Source organism: Ceratotherium simum, chromosome 10 (assembly GCF_057802395.1).
Source record: "Ceratotherium simum simum isolate JZ-2026a chromosome 10, ASM5780239v1, whole genome shotgun sequence".
Lineage (NCBI taxonomy): Eukaryota > Metazoa > Chordata > Mammalia > Perissodactyla > Rhinocerotidae > Ceratotherium > Ceratotherium simum.
In genome coordinates, this window is record NC_141909.1 from 63807434 (window position 1) to 63825659 (window position 18226).

The 18226-nt window shown below is 45.4% G+C and overlaps 1 protein-coding gene across 1 annotated transcript in view; it reads left to right on the forward strand.

Annotated features, from left to right (window-relative positions):
- Positions 1–736: 736 nt before the first annotated feature.
- FOXO1 (forkhead box O1) overlaps positions 737–18226 on the forward strand; it is a 94971-nt gene continuing 77481 nt past the window's right edge. The window contains exon 1 of the mRNA XM_087436133.1: positions 737–1806. Coding sequence (XP_087292259.1) covers positions 1159–1806 — 648 coding nt within the window. The 5' untranslated portion in view covers positions 737–1158. The remainder of the gene's footprint in view (positions 1807–18226) is intronic.

The following is an 18226-nucleotide window of genomic DNA, read 5'->3' on the forward strand; positions in this document are numbered from 1 at the left end:
GCAGAGGCTCGGGTCGGGGGTGCGGACAGGTGGGTTCCGGGCGCGGAGGCGGCGGGCAGGGCGCCCTCCCGGCGGACTTGACCGCCAGGGCCCCGGCGCCGGGGGCGTGTGCGGCCCGCGCGGGGGCCGGAGGACTTGTCAGATCGCAGAGAAAGAAAACAAAAAACAAAAGCAAACCCCTCGACTTCCCCACGTTTCTCCGCAAAGAAATCGTGGGTGGAGCCGACATGGGGTAATTGAGAAGAATTCCGCGAGGCCGCCTCCGTCCACCCACCCAGCGCCCCCGGAGCCCAGAGCGACCCCGGCCCCCGCCCCAGCCCGCTCTGCGCCCAAGCGGAGGTCGGGGCGACGCCAGCGACTCATTCCACTCGGGCTCCCCGAGTACTCGGCTTTGCTCTTCCGTAGTAAACAAAGTGTCGCCACCGCCTCCACGCTGGTTTGCCTCCTAGCAATCAAAACAGTGAGAGGGCGAGAGACTCACAGAAACACTTGAGAATTACCAGAAAATAATAACAGAGATCCGAAAAAAAAAGAGAGAGAGAGCGTGAAAGAGAAAAACACCCCACTACCCCCCACCAACCCACTGCCGCCTCCTGGTGGAAAACAGGCCCCCGCCCAGGTGGTCGTGCATTGGCTGCTCGGGCCGCGGTGCCACGCGCTAATTGGCCGCAAGAGCTGTCAGTCAGGGGCGGGCCGGCGCGCGCGCCGCCGCGGGCGGGGGGCGGCGGCAGATCCCGTAAGCTGCCCGCCGCGTAGTCGCTGCAGCCGCAGCCGCCGCCGCCACATTCAACAGGCAGCAGCGCGGCGGTCGCGCCGCCGGAGAGAGCTAGCGGCCCGTGGCGTCTGTCCGTCCTTCCGTTCGTGGGACCTGTCAGCAGGAGCGCGGCGCCGGTGCTGCCCGGCCTGGCGACTCTGGCCTGCTGTCCCGTCCGTGAAGCGGACCCGAAGGAGCCTCGATTTTGATGGACCCGCGAAGTTAAGTTCTGGGCTCGCGCTTCCACTCTGCTGCGCCTTCCTCCCGGTTTCCGTCCGCTCGCGGCACCGACCTCGCCCCCCCAAATCTTGGACCGGCTCTTCGCGCCCCCTCCCCTTGGCCCCCGGGGCTGCGCTCTACCCCTTCTTGGCTCTCCCGCGGCTGGGGGAGGGGCGGGGGTCACCATGGCCGAAGCGCCCCAGGTGGTGGAGATCGACCCGGACTTCGAGCCGCTGCCTCGGCCGCGCTCGTGCACCTGGCCGCTGCCCAGGCCGGAGTTTAGCCAGTCCAACTCGGCCACATCCAGCCCGGCGCCGTCGGGCGGCGTGGCCGCGAACCCCGACGCCGCCGCGGGCCTGCCGTCGGCCTCGGCCGCCGCTGTCAACGCCGACTTCATGAGCAACCTGAGCCTGCTGGAGGACAGCGGGGACTTCCAGCAGGCGCCCGGCTCCGTGGCGGCGGCGGCGGCGGCGGCAGCGGTGGCGGCGGCGGCGGCGGCGGCTGCCGCCACCGGGGGGCTGTGCGGGGACTTCCAGGGCCCGGAGGCAGGCTGCCTGCACCCGGCGCCGCCGCAGCCCCCGCCACCCGGGCCGCTGTCGCAGCACCCACCAGTGCCCCCCGCCGCCGCCGGGTCGCTCGCGGGGCAGGCGCGCAAGAGCAGCTCGTCCCGCCGCAATGCGTGGGGCAACCTGTCGTATGCCGACCTCATCACCAAGGCCATCGAGAGTTCGGCCGAGAAGCGGCTCACGCTGTCGCAGATTTACGAGTGGATGGTCAAGAGCGTGCCCTATTTCAAGGATAAGGGCGACAGCAACAGCTCGGCGGGCTGGAAGGTGAGTGGCCTCGGGGCGGACGGCCAGACCGGGGGGGCGTGCGGGACCCTTGGCTCTGGCCGAGGTCGCGGTGGGGCAGCCGAGGGGTGGCTGTGCAAGTTTGCTTGATCTCAAAGAGCGGCGCACGCGGGCAGCGCGTGCGGGGAGCGGGCGAGAAGTGGCCGATCTGGGTGGTGGGCTTGCCCGGACCCGTCGGGGGACAGGAATAAGTGTGTGTGCACGCTCGCTCCCGTGCGAGTTGGAGCGGGAAGGGGCTCATGTGGGAACTAAGAGTAAAAAAACCACGCCAAGAAGTGGACATCAGAACGGGCAGAAAAGTTCGCCAGGGGAAGGAGAAAGGGGTTCACTGGGAGCTGCGCCCCCACGGCCCGCGCGGACTCCTGCCTGTGCGCCTTTTCCTCCAGGACCTCGGGGTGAGGGCGGCTCCTTCGTCCCCGGGGCGCGCGTCCCCTCGTCTCCTCGGCCGTGGGCCGCGCCGGGAGTCGTTTCCGCCGCGCCGGGCGGGGGAGCGCGCGGCGAAGGGCATCGGAGCCTCGCCGCTGGGGACGGGGCTGCAGGTGGAGGGGACAGGCAGGGCGCCAGCCGGCCCCTAGGGCTGGGCGCGCAGTTTTGGTGTGCGTTTTGCTTTGTTTTGATTTTATCCGAAGTGAGCTGGAGTGCAGGGGGCCGGGCGCGCAGAGCCCGAGGTACCCCGTCCGACCCGTGCGAAGGGGCGGCCACAGCCTGCGCAGCGCCGGCGCCCGGAGGCGCGGGGCGAGCTCAAGTTCAAGTGTGACCCTCGGCGTGGGCGTGGGCGGGAGCTGGCGACGGCGAGGGAGGGGCCGGGGCGCAGGAAGCGAGCGCCGTTAAAGGGCCAGCGCGCCCCGGCCGTGCGCGGCTCAGCCAGGCCAGCGCTTCTTTGCGCGGGGAAGTTCCCCCAGACTTGGCCTTGCCCACGGTGCGAGGCCTTTAATTAAGCACCGGCAGGCTCCCCTGCGTGACCAGGGCTGGGGCTGTGTGTACCTTCTCTCTCGCTTTGCCACCTCAGTGTTATCGAGCACGGAGGTACAGATCCGAGGGCTAAGGCAGGGGGATTTGTGACAAGTGTTTGGGGAGAGTCGGAGTGGAAGTGCGCATCAAGGGGACCGGCAGGGACCTCCTGCCTCGGTGGGGGCCTCTAGATGAGGCGCCTCTGGCTCTTCGTGTTTCAGAGAGAGACCAGGAGAGACTCACCGTGAGGACAGGCACATCTTTACCCCGAGGTAGAGAAGGCCCCGGGGCCCCAGGAGCACGGGCTCTGGGGAGGCTTCTTGGGGGTCCATTTGCGGTGCGGCTTCCTGAAGCTGACAGCTTCTTACTGTCACAGGTGGAGGGATGTATGTGAAGGTTCCCTAGTTGAGCCAGACTCCTCCCTCACCCTTCATCCTGACTATAGAGCGTAATAAAGACTGATCTTGGCTGCGCAGTTGTTACACTAAAGTTGTTTTACATACACTGTCATTCCTGTGGTTAATGTGTGTCCAAAAGGTTAAGTTACTCATGTTATATTGAAGTTCCTGGAGAAGGAGCTGGGATTTTATTTTTTTCAAAGTGTGTTTTAGACTAAAGGCATCACTTCCAGACTCATTACTAGGCATTACATGCAATTTTCCAAGTGTTACAGCAGGTAAAGTGTCTCCTTACTTTAAGCGAAGTGTAGTCTTTTAAGTCACAAAATTAGGATTGTCCGCCAGATCCGATTTGACTTAACATTTGAATTGAAGTGCTTGCCTTACTTGCTCATCTGTCAGTCTTACTTGAACTGTTAATAAAGCATTTGCTGTTAAAAGAAAAAATTCTTTTTTTTTTTTGGCATTCAAAGTACAGTGTGTACTTACACCATTCTTTTACGTCCTTGGAAATGGATACAACCTACTTCAGCTTGCTGGAGTGCCTTTCTTTAAAGATAGAGAAAGGCAAAGTTTGGGGATTATTTTTAGTTTTCTCTCTCAAGTGGCCTTAAGTCAGGGTATTCTTCTTAAAGTAGGAATATAACTTAAATTTTAAAGATTTAATGCTTTTTAAACAAATAGATTTTAAGGCCAAATCATCCACCCAACCGTTGTTATTACATTCTTACTTGTTCTAATTTTTTCCTCCAAATGCAATTATAATTTTATTTTTTTAAAAAAATTTACTTACCGGAGCTAGAAGATCTATTAAGTGTTAGTAAGGCTTGTCTGTCCAGAATCCGAGGCCCAATGGCAGCTCCCAGTGGAAACCTAGTGGAGTTTTTGGGGCTGGAGGGGGAGCAGGCTGCCATTCTCCAGTGAGGAAATGTTTCAGGTGTATTCAGAGTCAGTTGGTGCAAGTCACATTCCAGCAAGTGCGTTTTCACTTTGAGTAAAAGGGTATTTTAAGAAGAAAAGAAACAGCCTGAAGTGTTCTAACTCATAACTAGCCTTCTGGTTAGCGTTTTCATAAAAATGAGTTACTTGTTAAAACCCAGTTTCACTCTCAGATCTGAAAGACTCTCCTGTTTTAAAGATTCATAAAAGGAGAAACTTTACTATGACTTTTAGCTTTAAAAAATCCGGTTCTAAAATGCAAATCAACCAAAACTTAACTGTTTTAGGACTGAGGAGAGGCTGCTTTGGAATGAAATATTTCCTGTGATTGACTACTACTGAGAATTAGACTGAATCTTTAATAAAATGTAGTTTCTTGTGCCTTACTTCCTGGGGCCTGCTTGAGAGTTTGAAAGTCATTTGCATAGGACAAAATAGTTGGAAAGCTGTTAAAGAGTTCAAAAACTTCTAGTTCCTTAAACACTGGTTATATTTGCATGATATGCATTTTTTCTTCGTAAGGATAGTACGTTAAATCTGTTTTGCACTTATTTTAATATTGGCTAGAACTGTCATAAGGTTACACACAAAGCAGAAGCTAAGACTTTTGGAAAACCCGGGATCTTTTAAACCATGTACAGTGTTTGTAAATAGTGAAACTTCGTTTCCATGACCTATTTTATTGACAGAGAAAGCTTTCTAAAGCTTGGGAATTAGTATTGTGAGCTCTGGCTCTGTTTTTTGTTTTTTGTTTTTTTTTTTTAATGGCAGTTTTGAGTTGACTCTTGTTTTTTTTTGTTTTGGTATTATAATTTGGAACACTTGGGTTAAAAGAATGCTTCAACAATAAGACAACACTCATTAAAGAAAATTTTAAATTGTTTTATTTTGAGATATGTCACATTTTAGGATGAAGTCCCCCGCCCCAAAGCCCCAGTAGATAGTTGTATGTCATAGCTGCACATCCTTCTAGTTGCTGTATGTGGGACGCGGCCTCAGCATGGCCGGAGAAGCCGTGCGTGGGTGTGCGCCCGGATCCGAATCCGGGCCGCCGGTAGCGGAGCGCGCACCTAACCGCTGAGCCACGGGACTGGCCCAGGATGAAGTTTCTTTAATTTGATTTATGAACTGACAGTGCATTTTCTGTATTTTGAAATTCACATCTATTCTGTAATTTGGGTTTTTTAATCTATAGGTGAGTAATTTAGCCACGGAGATCCCATGGCAGGAAGATGGCTGCTTTCTTGCTGCACAGTCACATTTGACTTAAAGAATCCCAGTGAGGCCAACTTCTAGTTTGTTACTAAAATTACCTTAAAGAAAACCTTTTTTACAGTCAGGTGAAAATTTCAATATATGTATTTGAAGAGACTATGAGGAAAGAAAATTAAAAATGAGTAAGAGGGTTGTGTAGCCATGTATCTTATTGCTAAAGGCTGAAAGTTATGTGGGACTGCTGTGAACATGTCTTATGATAAGATATTTTTTCAGAAATTCCAGAATAGATGTCAGATATGAGTACCTTGATTGTGAGTCATAAGAACTTTATTTTTATTTTACCTGTGTTTTTCTGGCAAATCCTTGGGAAGATGTGGTGGAAGGGGTGCCCTCTATTTTTGAATGACACAATGATACACAGCTTTTTTTTTTGAAGTGGCGAATATTTTGAATACTGGAAGGAAGACATTTTTAATTCTCATGTAAACTTTAAGAAAGGTTAAAGTTCGTTGAAATATCCCTCCCCCCAAAATTACTGAAAGTCTATCACATTGACAGTGGACACCTTTATCGCTCCATATCCTGCACTGCACAGGGAATCTTTGAAGTGGATGTTTGAAATGGGGATGAGGGGGAAGAATACTCAATGGTTCGTTAGAATCCCTAATAGACCGGAAACAGTTTTCCTGTCTTTGTGCTCTAACCTTCATCCAAGCTCTTCAACTGCAATTCTGTATGACTTTCTAAGACAGCAGTTGTTTGTATTTGCCTAGAATTCTTGCGAGAGCCTGACCTATTTGCATTTTTCTGGAACACTCTGCCTTTGGAAACTACCCAGTACCCTGGCATCATGGGAATTTACTCCGCCAGATTTTTTTGTCTGTGTGTGCCGTAACTTTGGGGCTTCCTGGAATGCCCTTGGAAAGGCAGTATAAACCCTGTGATGGTTGGAGAGAGCAAAGGAGTTTATAGTTGTAGGGAGCGTTGAGTGAGCGCAGAATGGATTCAGCCGTGCTTCTCTGCAGTTCAAGATTCACCTTGGCCTTCATAGTAACAACTTGCAGAGACTTGCCCAACACACCCCCTCACCCCCCTGGGTCAGTTAACTGCGTTTTCTTGGTGCATATGAAATTCTGAAGTTGGTGTGGTTGTTTCCCAGTTGTGAAACAGAGAGGACCACGTGAACTTGAAAAAATGTTTATTTTTGGTGTCTCAGGGATGAAGGTTTGTATTCCAATGGATATGCTGTATACAAATGTACTAAAGCGTGGAAGAATTTACCCTTTTTGCTAATTCTTGATGAGGGCTAACAAAATTCATGTCAGTGTAACAGAAATTTTTTGCAGAGAATTACTGCTTCTTATTTGTTGTTTTCTAAGGAACATATGAAACATGAAAATACATTTGTGTACATTGGTGATTTGATATGGTTCAGCCTTTTTACAGGTTTTTTTCCCCACTGGCATCCCAGTTTATTCCACTCAGTCTACCTGTGGTTTACTAACTAGTGGATTAAGCACTGCAGATACTGAGTCCTGGGCTGAGTTATTCTTGTCACTTGGAAAGCCATCTTCCTTTTTTTTTCTTTTTTTTTTTTTTTGGTGAGGAGATCAGCCCTGTGCTATCTGCCAGTCCTCTTTTTTTTCCCGAGGAAGACTGGCCCTGGGCTAACATCCGTGTCCATCTTCCTCCACTTTATATGGGACGCCGCCACAGCATGGCTTTCCAAGCAGTGCGTCAGTGCGTGCCTGGGACCCGAACCGGCAAACCCTGGCCCCTGCATCGGAGCGCGCGCACTTAACCACTTGCGCCACTGGGCCAGCCCCTCATATAGCTTTGATGTGAGCTAAAAAAAAACAAACAGAAAACTAGCTAGCAAATAGAATTAGAAAGCTAAATCTGCAGTCCCTCTTCAGTTTATTATTTCATGAATTTCACCTTCATGCATTACTTAAATAAGGACGTAAGTTCAACATGTGTCCTTTATTTCAGGACATATTCGTTACAGAAAAAGAAAATACAGTGAGACAGAGCTGCGTGGTGAGTTTCTCTAGCCCGAATCACTAAGGCTGGGCAGGGTGTCTAAGTTCTGCCTTTTTCTCCACTTTGCGTTGACCACCCCTTCTGTAGAAATCCTTTCTTATTTGGACTCGGTTACATTGCACTATCCTGACGCTTCCCGCCCATTCTTTTTATTTTATTTTATTTTTTTTGTGAGGAAGATCAGCCCTGAGCTAACATCCATGCCAATCCTCCTCTTTTTGCTGAGGAAGACTGGCCTGGGCTAACATCCATGCCCATCTTCCTCCACTTTATATGGGATGCCGCCACAGCATGGCCTGACAAGCGGTGCCTCGGTGCACGCCCGGGATCCGAACCCAGGCCACCAGCAGCGGAGCGCACACACTTAACTGCTATGCCACAGTTCCCGCCCATTCTGACTTAGCCTCCAGTTGGTTCACCCGTCCTGTCTCCTTCTGTCCTCAGTCATAAGTACACCTCAGGACTAGTTGTGGACTTTCTCTCTGATTCTTTCCTAGATAACTTACCCCTCTGTTGTTCTATGTCTCTAGTTACCTACAGGCCATGAATGTCCCACTTTCACCTCAAATTCAACATGTCTCAACCCAGGCATGCTGCATTTCCTCTTACTCTTTTTTTTTTTTTTTTTTTTTAAAGATTTTATTTATTTATTTTTTCCCCCCAAAGGCCCAGTAGATAGTTGTGTGTCATAGCTGCACATCCCTCTAGTTGCTGCATGTGGGACGCGGCCCCAGCATGGCCGGAGAAGCAGCGCGTCGGTGCGAGCCCGGGATCCGAACCCGGGTCGCCAGCAGTGGAGCGCGCTCACTCAACCACCAAGCCACGGGGCCGGCCCTCCTCTTACTCTTAGATGAGGTTCCCATCTTGAGTTCCCCAATTTGGTTAGTGGTGGAGTTAGCCCTTCCCTCGTTTTCAGACCTGGATGTTGGCTTCAGCACTCTCTTCTCGTGGCGTTCAGTGTCCCAACTCCGCTAACTCTTCTTTCTCAGTCTCTTGAGTTTCACTTCCCAGCCTCTAACCATTCCCCTAGGTTAGCTCTTATTTCAAGTCTAGACCATCCTGTCCCCAGGACTTGGATCCTCCTGTGCCTCCACTGGAAGTTCCGCAAATTTTGCTTACTCTGCAAGGCTCAAGTCAATTTCACCAACTTCCAGTCTTGGCTGGTGCCAGAAGGCCTTTTTGCCCTCTTGGAGTGAATACCTGGTAATCTCCTAATTCATGCTGCTGTGTATTATCACTGAACTTTAATGTTGGTGTGTTTTAGCGTCTCAGTTATATTGTAAATATATGGGTGGGAAAACCATTTTTCTTGAAACATGGGTCTTTTTTAATTTCAGCTTCCTGTGTGTTCAAGATGATCACAATCTGTATTGTGTGAGGATAATTTTATTGGTAGTATAGCTAAAGAGCAGTGATGATTTTATTTTCACTAGATGGTCATAGTTTTTTTTCCCATTTGTTGAATGATTATTGTGTACAACATGTTGTACCAGATGCATTTGAATGACAGGAAAATGATTCAAACGTGGGTCCTGTAGGGAGATTAGATATGACGTGTGAATAACTATGGTACACGCTAGAAAGAGTTAAGTGCCTTAGAGAAAAATGGAGTTCTGTGTTGGCCAGTGAGGTGGGCCTTGAAAATGGGATGTTATTCTCCCAAGATTTCATCATAAAATTTTTAAAATGTTCAGCCAAGTTGGAAGAATTTACATTCTTCCTACCCCTTATCCCTACCACCTAGTTTCTGCTACTACCATTTTATTATACTTGCTTTATCATGTATCTGTCCATTGGCACATCCATCTTTCTATCCATCAATCTGTCTTATTTTTTAAGTGTATTTTTGGAATGATGGACTGGCATTCATAAAGGCATGAAAATAGGGGAAGCATCAGTTTCTCTCAGTGATGGATATTCCATGAAATACACACAGAAAGTTTGAAAAGTATAGGTAGGAGAGTCTCTATTGTCAGATTGAACTTGGACTTTATATAGATTATGAAAATAATAGTGTTATAGACAGAATTTTTCTATGAAATTTTATCTTTGTTTTTATAATATAAGACATGAAAATAGGATTACATTTTCAGTTTTTTAAATGCAACTTCTTAGAAACATGCTCGTGTGTAAATATAGACCCATGGAATGCAGTTAAAGCCAATATACTGCATTTGATTTAAAACTGACATACAGAATTTGGTAATACGTGGAACAGATTATGTAATCGAGTTAATATGAATAGTAGGCATTTATAAAATATTTGGCTTTTTGCTTGATCTGTTCTTTAAAACTAACTTTCATGCCCAGTGTCCTGGGAGCAGAGAGATTCAAAGAAAGATCACTATTGAAAATAATTCTTGTTTTTTAGAGAAATGAGAAATTCCAAAATTGAAGTTAGCAACCTCAAAATGTAGTTAGGGTAATTGTGAGGGAATGTTATGTTGGCTTAAAAAGATGCTTTAAAATTTAAATGTCAATTCTAATGTTGCATTAGCTAGGTATTAGATATCCTTGATAGCTTTCTCATTGTGTAATATATCTTATCCACTAACCCAACTACAGAAATGAAGAAGGTTATAATAAGATGTTTCAGCGGATACAGAGGAGATTAAATTTGGATAGGCTAAACCCAAAATTGATGCCAAGCAGACAGACAACTGAATGTATTCAGAATACTTGGAATGAGTCTGACTAGCTTATGGTGAACTAAAAGGTTTATGCAATAAAAACTGTATTGTGGCATATCAAAAGGCACAAATATAGATGTATTAAAACTTATTAGCCGTTCAGAAATAATAAGCGTTGAAGGAATGTAGAAAGCTATTTTAGTAGTATGTTTATACCTATAGTAGCAGACAGTATTTATTTAAAAGATACCCTGCTGGGGGGTGGGGGACAGTGAAAAAAAAATAGACTGGATAGCTCACTACTGTGAGGTTGTATTAAACGTGTACGTTACCTTCCACACTGACAAAATAGCTTTCAAAGCATACCAGGCTACCACACTTGCGTGGTTGCTAATGATGTCAGGGTAAATTAGTCAAAAGCAACTAGGAAACCATATGGAATTGGCCAATCAAATTTTTTCCCTACTATTAATGTTTGTAGATTGAGTGAAGTTCAGAATTACAGCTGGTCTTTGGTCTTTTCATTGCATAAGTAGAGAGAGAATGTAAAACATCTTCATCCTTCAACTTGTGTCTCATCTTGGTTCTAATTGTGAAGGGGAGAAGTGTAGGTCTCATGTCCCTCTGGAAGGGGAGGCAGAATTCAATTTGTAGATCTATAGGAGGACAGGTCATTTCTTCCAAGGTAGCCTGTCCCTACTGACACTAAGTCACATGAGTTCTTTAATTCTTAGGGATGGGGGATGGCACATCTGTCTTCTCAGAAGAGAATGCCACCTCTAGGTGCCACCTCTACACCAAAGGGTGTAACTCATTGGTCTACACTGCAGCATCAGTGACCTAGATGTGCTGTTATCTCCAACAGGCCCTGCTCCTCTCACACACCCCTGCCAGCCACATACATGGAAATCCTGAGGCTGCGACCTTTTTGAGTGTGACATGGTTCCAAATCTCTGTATGGATCTTTGAGACCTAAAAAGAAAATCTTTTTCTGCCTTGACTAATTTTTCCCCCTAGATGATGTTTGCCTTAATTACAGTGTCATTCTGTGTGGCTTAAGTGACAAAACTGATCGTAATGCTAAATCCCTGACCTTAACATCTATGGAAATGCTGCCCAACTCATCTGATTAAACCAAAGCTGTGATGAAAGGTGGTGGGACGAGGGGGTGGCCTGTTTCCATCTGTTTGATTAAGCATATTTCTTGGATAAACACATTTTTCAAAATTGCCATTCGTTACAAATCTGGAAAATGGGTCATGGTTTTGTGAATCTCTACTTTCATTAGAGATTTGATAAGCATCAGAGTTGAGGAAAAATGTTTTTCTGTTTACAGCCGTGATCCTGAAGTTGTTACAAAACTGCCTTTGCACTGCATGTGAGGGACCTGCAATATTGGTTTGCTGAATTAAAAATTTGAAAGTAGCTAAAGGAACCTGGCCTCAGGAAGGGGAGGGGACCTCAGTGGTTGCATTTTGTGACAGCAGTAAAAAAAATCTCAAAAGGGCACGATTAACCCTCTGAGTCCTACTTTGACTCTAGCCAAGAGAGAGGCATAATGAAGAAAGGAGGAAGAGGAGAACCAGTTTGGATTATGTGGGAAGATAAAGATCTTTTCAGTAGTTTGGTATCTCTTGAATAGTTATCTGAGGCCATTTAGGTTTGCCTCCTCAGTCCCCCTCTTTCTTCTTAACAATTTTACTTTTTTAATCTAGCAAATTGGTGCTTTTCCTCCACCAGTACGTGCCCCAGAAGCCTGCCATGCAGGTGACTTGAGGGAAATGCCTGCACACACAGAGTGTGAGGGTCTTGTCTTGGCAGTGATGGTGAGGGTTAGACTGAAAGGACTTAACCTACGTTCTATATCTGAAAAGAAATCCATTTGGATTTCAAATCCATTTTGGAGAGATAAATTATTGAATTACATAATTTCTAGGCTTGTAAATATTATGTGTCCTTCAACGTTGAAAACAAAATAACCACATAAATATTTGGGAATGGTCTATACAAGTAAATATCAAATACCTCAGACAGTTTGGTTGCTTGGAAGCAAGGTCAAAGGAAATGGTTTGCATATGGTTTAGCTAGAGGCTCTTATTTTGGCAGATTCTTGAGGTAAAGACGGTCAAATGTGGATTTTATTGTTCTAGTTTGACGTAAAAGGAATTTTTTGTAGTTATTCTCGCATAACCTTAAGTGTAGGGTTGCATCAAGATAAATGCATCAAGATAGGTGCATTCAGCCACCATAATTTTCTGTCAGAGATGATGTAGCTTCTTGATTCTGACACGTAATTTGCAGAATCATCAGTTTGTCACACCAGTGAGGGTTCAGTCTCAGGTTTCAGCCCGCCATACTGTGATTTGAATATGGGAGAAACACAGTTAGCTTAAGGGGAGCCTTACATCACCTGTCTGCACCAGCCCACCTCCTTCTCTGCAGGGCCAGCTCTGAAGGGGGCGGAGGGGGCGGTAGCAGAGGGGAACTTGCAGAACTTGTAAATATCAACTGAGGTTGTTTGTGTTCTTGGTACCAAGCTGGTTGCATCTGTCTAAACTTAAATGTAAACCTTTTCTCTCTGGATGGGTAGATATGCATGCCATCCTGAAATTTACATGCAGTGAATGTGAAAGCTTCCTGTGGACTATCCTACTGAGAGAGTTTTATGTAATCTGTGTGACTGAATTGGTCTCTCTTCTTCAACCTTTTAGAATTTAACTTTATCTTTAGTGGGCCATTATGATATTTGCATACATTGAATGTGAAAGATTCCTATCCTCTCCCTCTCTTCTGTTACCTGTGTGCCCAAAGTGGTAACATGAACCCTTTAGAATTCATGAAATAGAAGTGTGTGGGGCCTAGGTTTATCATATGCGTTTGTATTAACATGCAGGCTTTCAGACTGATATAACACTGATTTTAAACAAGTATTTATGGCTTTACATTTTAGAAGAGGTCACCAAAATGGTATTTATTCCTGTTTTTTCTATTCTGAAGTATATAGGATAATTAAAAAATTAATGCTAAGGAAATTTATTAGGGTTAAAAATTCCTGTAATTAGGCGTGTTTTCATGTAGTTTACATCCTCTTTTTTGGTTCTATAATGGATACTTTCCCAGGTGTGACCACATTGCTCTGTAGGAGTCCTGTAATATCATATTCCATTATTCCTGGGATGTTTCTTTAAGGTGCTTTGTATTTCTTGAAATGCCATTTTCATACCTTTGATAATTAGTTACACTGATAGCAAACCAAAAAAAAAAAAAAAAATACTGGGCTGGCCCTGTGGCTTAGCAGTTAAGTGTGCGTGCTCCGCTACTGGCGGCCCGGGTTCGGATCCCGGGCTCGCACCGATGCACCGCTTCTCCGGCCATGCTGAGGCCGCATCCCACGTACAGCAACTAGAAGGATCTGCAGCTATGACATACAACTACCTACTGGGGCTTTGGGGCAAAAAAAAAGGAGGAGGATTGGCAGTAGATGTTAGCTCAGAGCCAGTCTTCCTCAGCAAAAAAAGAGGAGGATTAGCATGAATGTTAGCTCAGGGCTGATCCTCCTCCTCCTCAAAAAAAAAGAATTACTCTGCCCGCATTCAGGGTTTAGGTGGGTCCCCCTGTGTTTGAGGACTAGTCCACCACTGTCTGTCACCACCCTTTCAGAGACTACCCTTCCTCATGATCTTTTCAGCCTGAATTTCTCACTGTGGTGTCTAACTCAGAAGTAAATATTCTTAAAGTAATCTGTTCATCTTAGTTGAGTTTCAAGCTATTTAATAAATAGTTTGAGTACTAAAGCTGTGCCATTGCCTATTCCTTAGTGTGATTGCTTTATTTTGAGCTAAAGGTGAGGATATTGGAAATACAGAATAAAATGGAGAGAATATTGATAGAGATAGAGCCCATATTTCTGCTGAGTGTTTTTTCTCCACAAACTATGGGAAGGTACATGTTTGAAGTCAGTTTCAGAATTCATTACCATTTGATTGCATGCCTTCTAAATTGTATTTCTAAGAAACATTTTAAAAATAATGATTATTGTGCCCTGTGATCCGGTGAACAATGTGTAAATGATCTTGGGTTATGGCAATGTTGACTTTCCATAGAAAGACCCTACTTAATTTCTCTTGTGATCAAATTATGGAGACATTTTTATCAAAGACAAGCTGTTGATGGCTATGGTTCTTAGACTAACCATGATTTCCGCCTGTGTTTATATTAAAGGCAAGAAGAGAAAAAGGAAAATGCATTCAATCACGGAAGTCCTGAGCTGAGATGGATTCTACTGCCATTGACGACGGCTCAGGGCTTCCAATTAAGCCTCATTTACACTCCCCACCTCCATTTGTGTTTTAAATAACCCTTAAAGGGGACTGGGAGGAAGAAGTAATGAAGTCGGAAGGATAAAATGAAAACTTAAAACATTTCAGATCCTAAGGTAATGCATGAGAGGAATTCCTTTCATGACCGAATTCTTTGTTATCCTTCACTGTGTGAAGGCACCCCTGGGATTTGAAATGGAGACCCCTCCTTTAGTCATGTGGCCTATTAAACTTGTTTCTGGGTGACTTGTTGAGACTGTTTCAGGGAACTCACGTACAAAAATGACATTGAATTTTATTAAGCAAACTTTCAAGTCTGTGACCTGCCTTTTGCCCAAAAACTCACCTCTCTGGTGAAGTGTCCTTGCTGCCTCAGGCTGCTATCTTTGTTACTCTGGCCTGAAACAAGTTAGCAGCCACCTTCCTGCAGACCTGCACTGATAAGAGCATAATGACTTGTTAGACCACATTTATTGTGCAAATGAGCTCGAGTGTCACTAGGACAGCATACCTGTGTAGGCTTAAAAACTTGAATTTAATGCCCCTTCCATCTTTCATCAGGTTATATAGCTTTTGGATTTATAGTTACTCACTCTTGCTATAAATATATTAATAGTATTTTTTGTTTGGCCAAATATGGGGCATGACTTTTGGCATCCTGCTTGGCAATGCCTGGGAATTTGACATCCTTCAATTTAGATGGAATTCCCTTGCTTTGTTTCCTGTGATAGCGTTGGGGAATACACATTTTGGCTCTTTCCACCAGAGGTGGAGGGAAGACAGGAAAAAAGTAAAATTGGAACACACAAAGAGGTTATTAATTATTTCTGCTGGGTGTGGTTCAGTTGGCATGCCCTTTGTAGGAGTCTGAACCTACGAAAGAATTTGGTGCAGAATACTAAGAAAATGCTATAATCATATTTAGTTTTATTTTCTTTGATCTGGATTTAATTTTTGATTAGTTTGACATTTTAGGGTCTTTGAACTGTTTTGCATTTAAATACACAGGATGGAAAGAACTAAATCCCTGTCTTTTTGTGATGCTCTTACCAGGCCTAAGTCTGCCATCAACAGCAGAGAAAGCTGCAAAGGGAACATATTTGTGCTTCTGCCCTGAGGAAGGGAGGGTTTTGCTCTACTGACTGAAAGTTTACATGTGTGATTCTGTTTCCTGAATGTAGTCAGAACCACCATGAAAAATTATCCCCTTTGAATTGTCATGAAATTCAAGTATCTAAAATTTGCTGAAGTAGAGAGAAATGTTGAAGCCAGAGTTTTACAAAAGTCAACTTTTGCTTTAAGTGCTTTAAACAGAAAATCATGATCCCGCCACCCCCCATCCTGTTAATAGGCTTGAGTTTTTCGTCATTAATTTTCTCATTTCCCATCTATGGCTGATACCCGGGGTAGATGAGTTAGAAATGTGGTTGTTGGGGAGTCTGTTCTGTTCTCGTCCGCTGGATGAAGAATGCCGAGTGGAGCCTTCTGAGCTTTGTGAGGGCACACGTCTAAATGGCACTCATATTAAAAGGACACTTCTTTTTGATCATCTTCTACTCCCCCTCCCTACTTTTTCATCTCTTCTCTGCTTTCCTTTTCATTTTCAGCCCCCTCATTTATTCGATTTGAATAAATTTCTCCAATCTGTTAATGTAAATTAGGTGAACAGTTTCTTTAAAGGTTATTGCTGGTTACTGGTATGTTTTACTTCTTTATAATAACCCTATTGCATTTACTGCTGTCATTGGAAATGGTCACTAAATTATTAATAGATCTGATCCCATTAAGAAGAATTTACAAGTAGAAGATTTAACGTCTGACAAGTTGTCTCTATAGGAGTTAGCTTAAAGTATTGGCATTCCCATTTATTCCCTAGTTCTTTGGTTTTGGCTCAGGGGTTCAAGTTTTGTTTTTTTTTTTTAAAGATTTTTATTTATTTATTTTTCCCCCCCAAACCCCCAGTAGATAGTTGTATGTCATAGTTGCACATCCTTCTAGTTGCTGTATGTGGGACGCGACCTCAGCATGGCCGGACAAGCGGTGCGTCGGTGCGCGCCCGGGATCCGAACCCGGGCAGCCAGCAGTGGAGCGCGCGCACTTAACCGCTAAGCCACTGGGCCGGCCCAGGGGTTCAAGTTTATTAAACTTTGTGTAATATAAGTTATGAAGAATCAAGGAGTTTTAGTTTAAACAAATTTTAAAACTAGCACATGATCAGGAGCCTCTGCTTGGTCATTTGGAGATTTTGAGAATCCACTACCTCCCACACTACCAAAAAGTTTATTTCTATATTGAGCCTATGTGTTCTCCTGTAATTCCCTCCCTCCCCCGCCCCTGGCTTGCTTCTGGTTTTGTTTTTGGGAACTATGTTGAATTAGCTTAATTTCTTTCTCCTTCAGATACATGAAATCAATTCCCATAATTATTCTTTTCCCAGCTAACCATTCGTAACTCCTTAATAAACCCTTCAGGGGACTTGGATTTCTTTTTTTTTTTTTAAAGATTTTATTTATTTTATTTTTTCCCCCCAAAGCCCCAGTAGATAGTTGTATGTCATAGCTGCACACCCTTCTAGTTGCTGTATGTGGGACTCGGCCCCAGGATGGACAGAGAAGTGGTGCCTCGATGCGCACCCGGGATCCGAACCCGGGCCGCCAGCATCGCAGCGCGTGCACTTAACCACCAAGCCACAGGGCCGGCCAGGACTTGGATTTCTATACATTGCCGAAATGCAGAACCCCAGGCCGAGTCTTCTGCTGTGGATGGGGAATGACCAGTGAAGTACACAGCAGAATTGGCAGTGCCGCTGTCTGGGGTAGGGTGGCTTGAGAAAGCCGGTGCTAGCTTTTGGATGCTGTGTCACCCTTTGACATGGCAGAGAGGTAAAAGAAGTCAGGGCTGTAGAGGCCTGTGTTGATTCACCAGTGTTGGGAGGATGGTGGTTCTGTGCCTCACTGGAACAAGCTACCAGTCCCACATTAAGCAAGGCCCATAAAGGGGAAATCAACAAGGAGGAGAGTAACTGAGGGAGTAAGCTAAATGGAAGCAACTCTGTGTATTTTAAGCTAAAAATCTGTGAGTGTGTTTGTCTGCCTGTCTTGAAAGATGTTTTTACTGACTTCAGTTTGTGCTGGTAAATAAGCAGGAGAAGGGAAGGAAACAGCTTTTCCAGCATCGGATAGTCTGGACGTATAGAAGTAAATTTCCATCGAATCTGCACTACCAGATCCATCCTGTTCTGTGATGTGTAGTTAACCTCCATTTGGCTTTTGGGAAGAGAACCACACCAAGGTGCACAATGAGTAATCATAGCTGTATCAGTGTTATTCTAGGTGCAGACTGTCATCACCCGTTCTCATTGAGCTAAAATTGTGTCTTTGTGCTTTTCAGTGGTGAATCTTGAACCTGTCCCTAGCCATAGTCTGGCTTAGCAAATTCTGCAGCCTTCCCGCTCCATGTTAAATACGGAAATTATTAACTTTGAAATGGGTGATGTTGGCTGAATTCGCATTCTCAAGTTTTAAATTTTAATTTCTGGCCTAGAAAATACGAGACCCTGGACTTGAGAAGTCTCTGTTAATAAAAAGAGTTAAAATCTGATAGTTGTGTGGTTTTGTGCTTTAATGAGGATGAGAGAGAATGCTGCCTCTGTTTTGGGTGAAAAATTCCACAGATAGACATTTTATCTGTTGATTACAATGATTTGACTCAGTCACACCAAGCTTTATAGAGTTGGGATCTCCAATACTAAAGGCTCCCAGCTCCTATAAACTGCTTGGGAAGGGCTGAGCCAGCACTGAATGTGTCACCTGGTGCGGGTTCAGGTGCGGATCTTAAATCATGATGATTCCCCGGCTCCACTGGTGTTGGTGCACACCGTCTCTCTGCCTTCTCATCAGTCTTC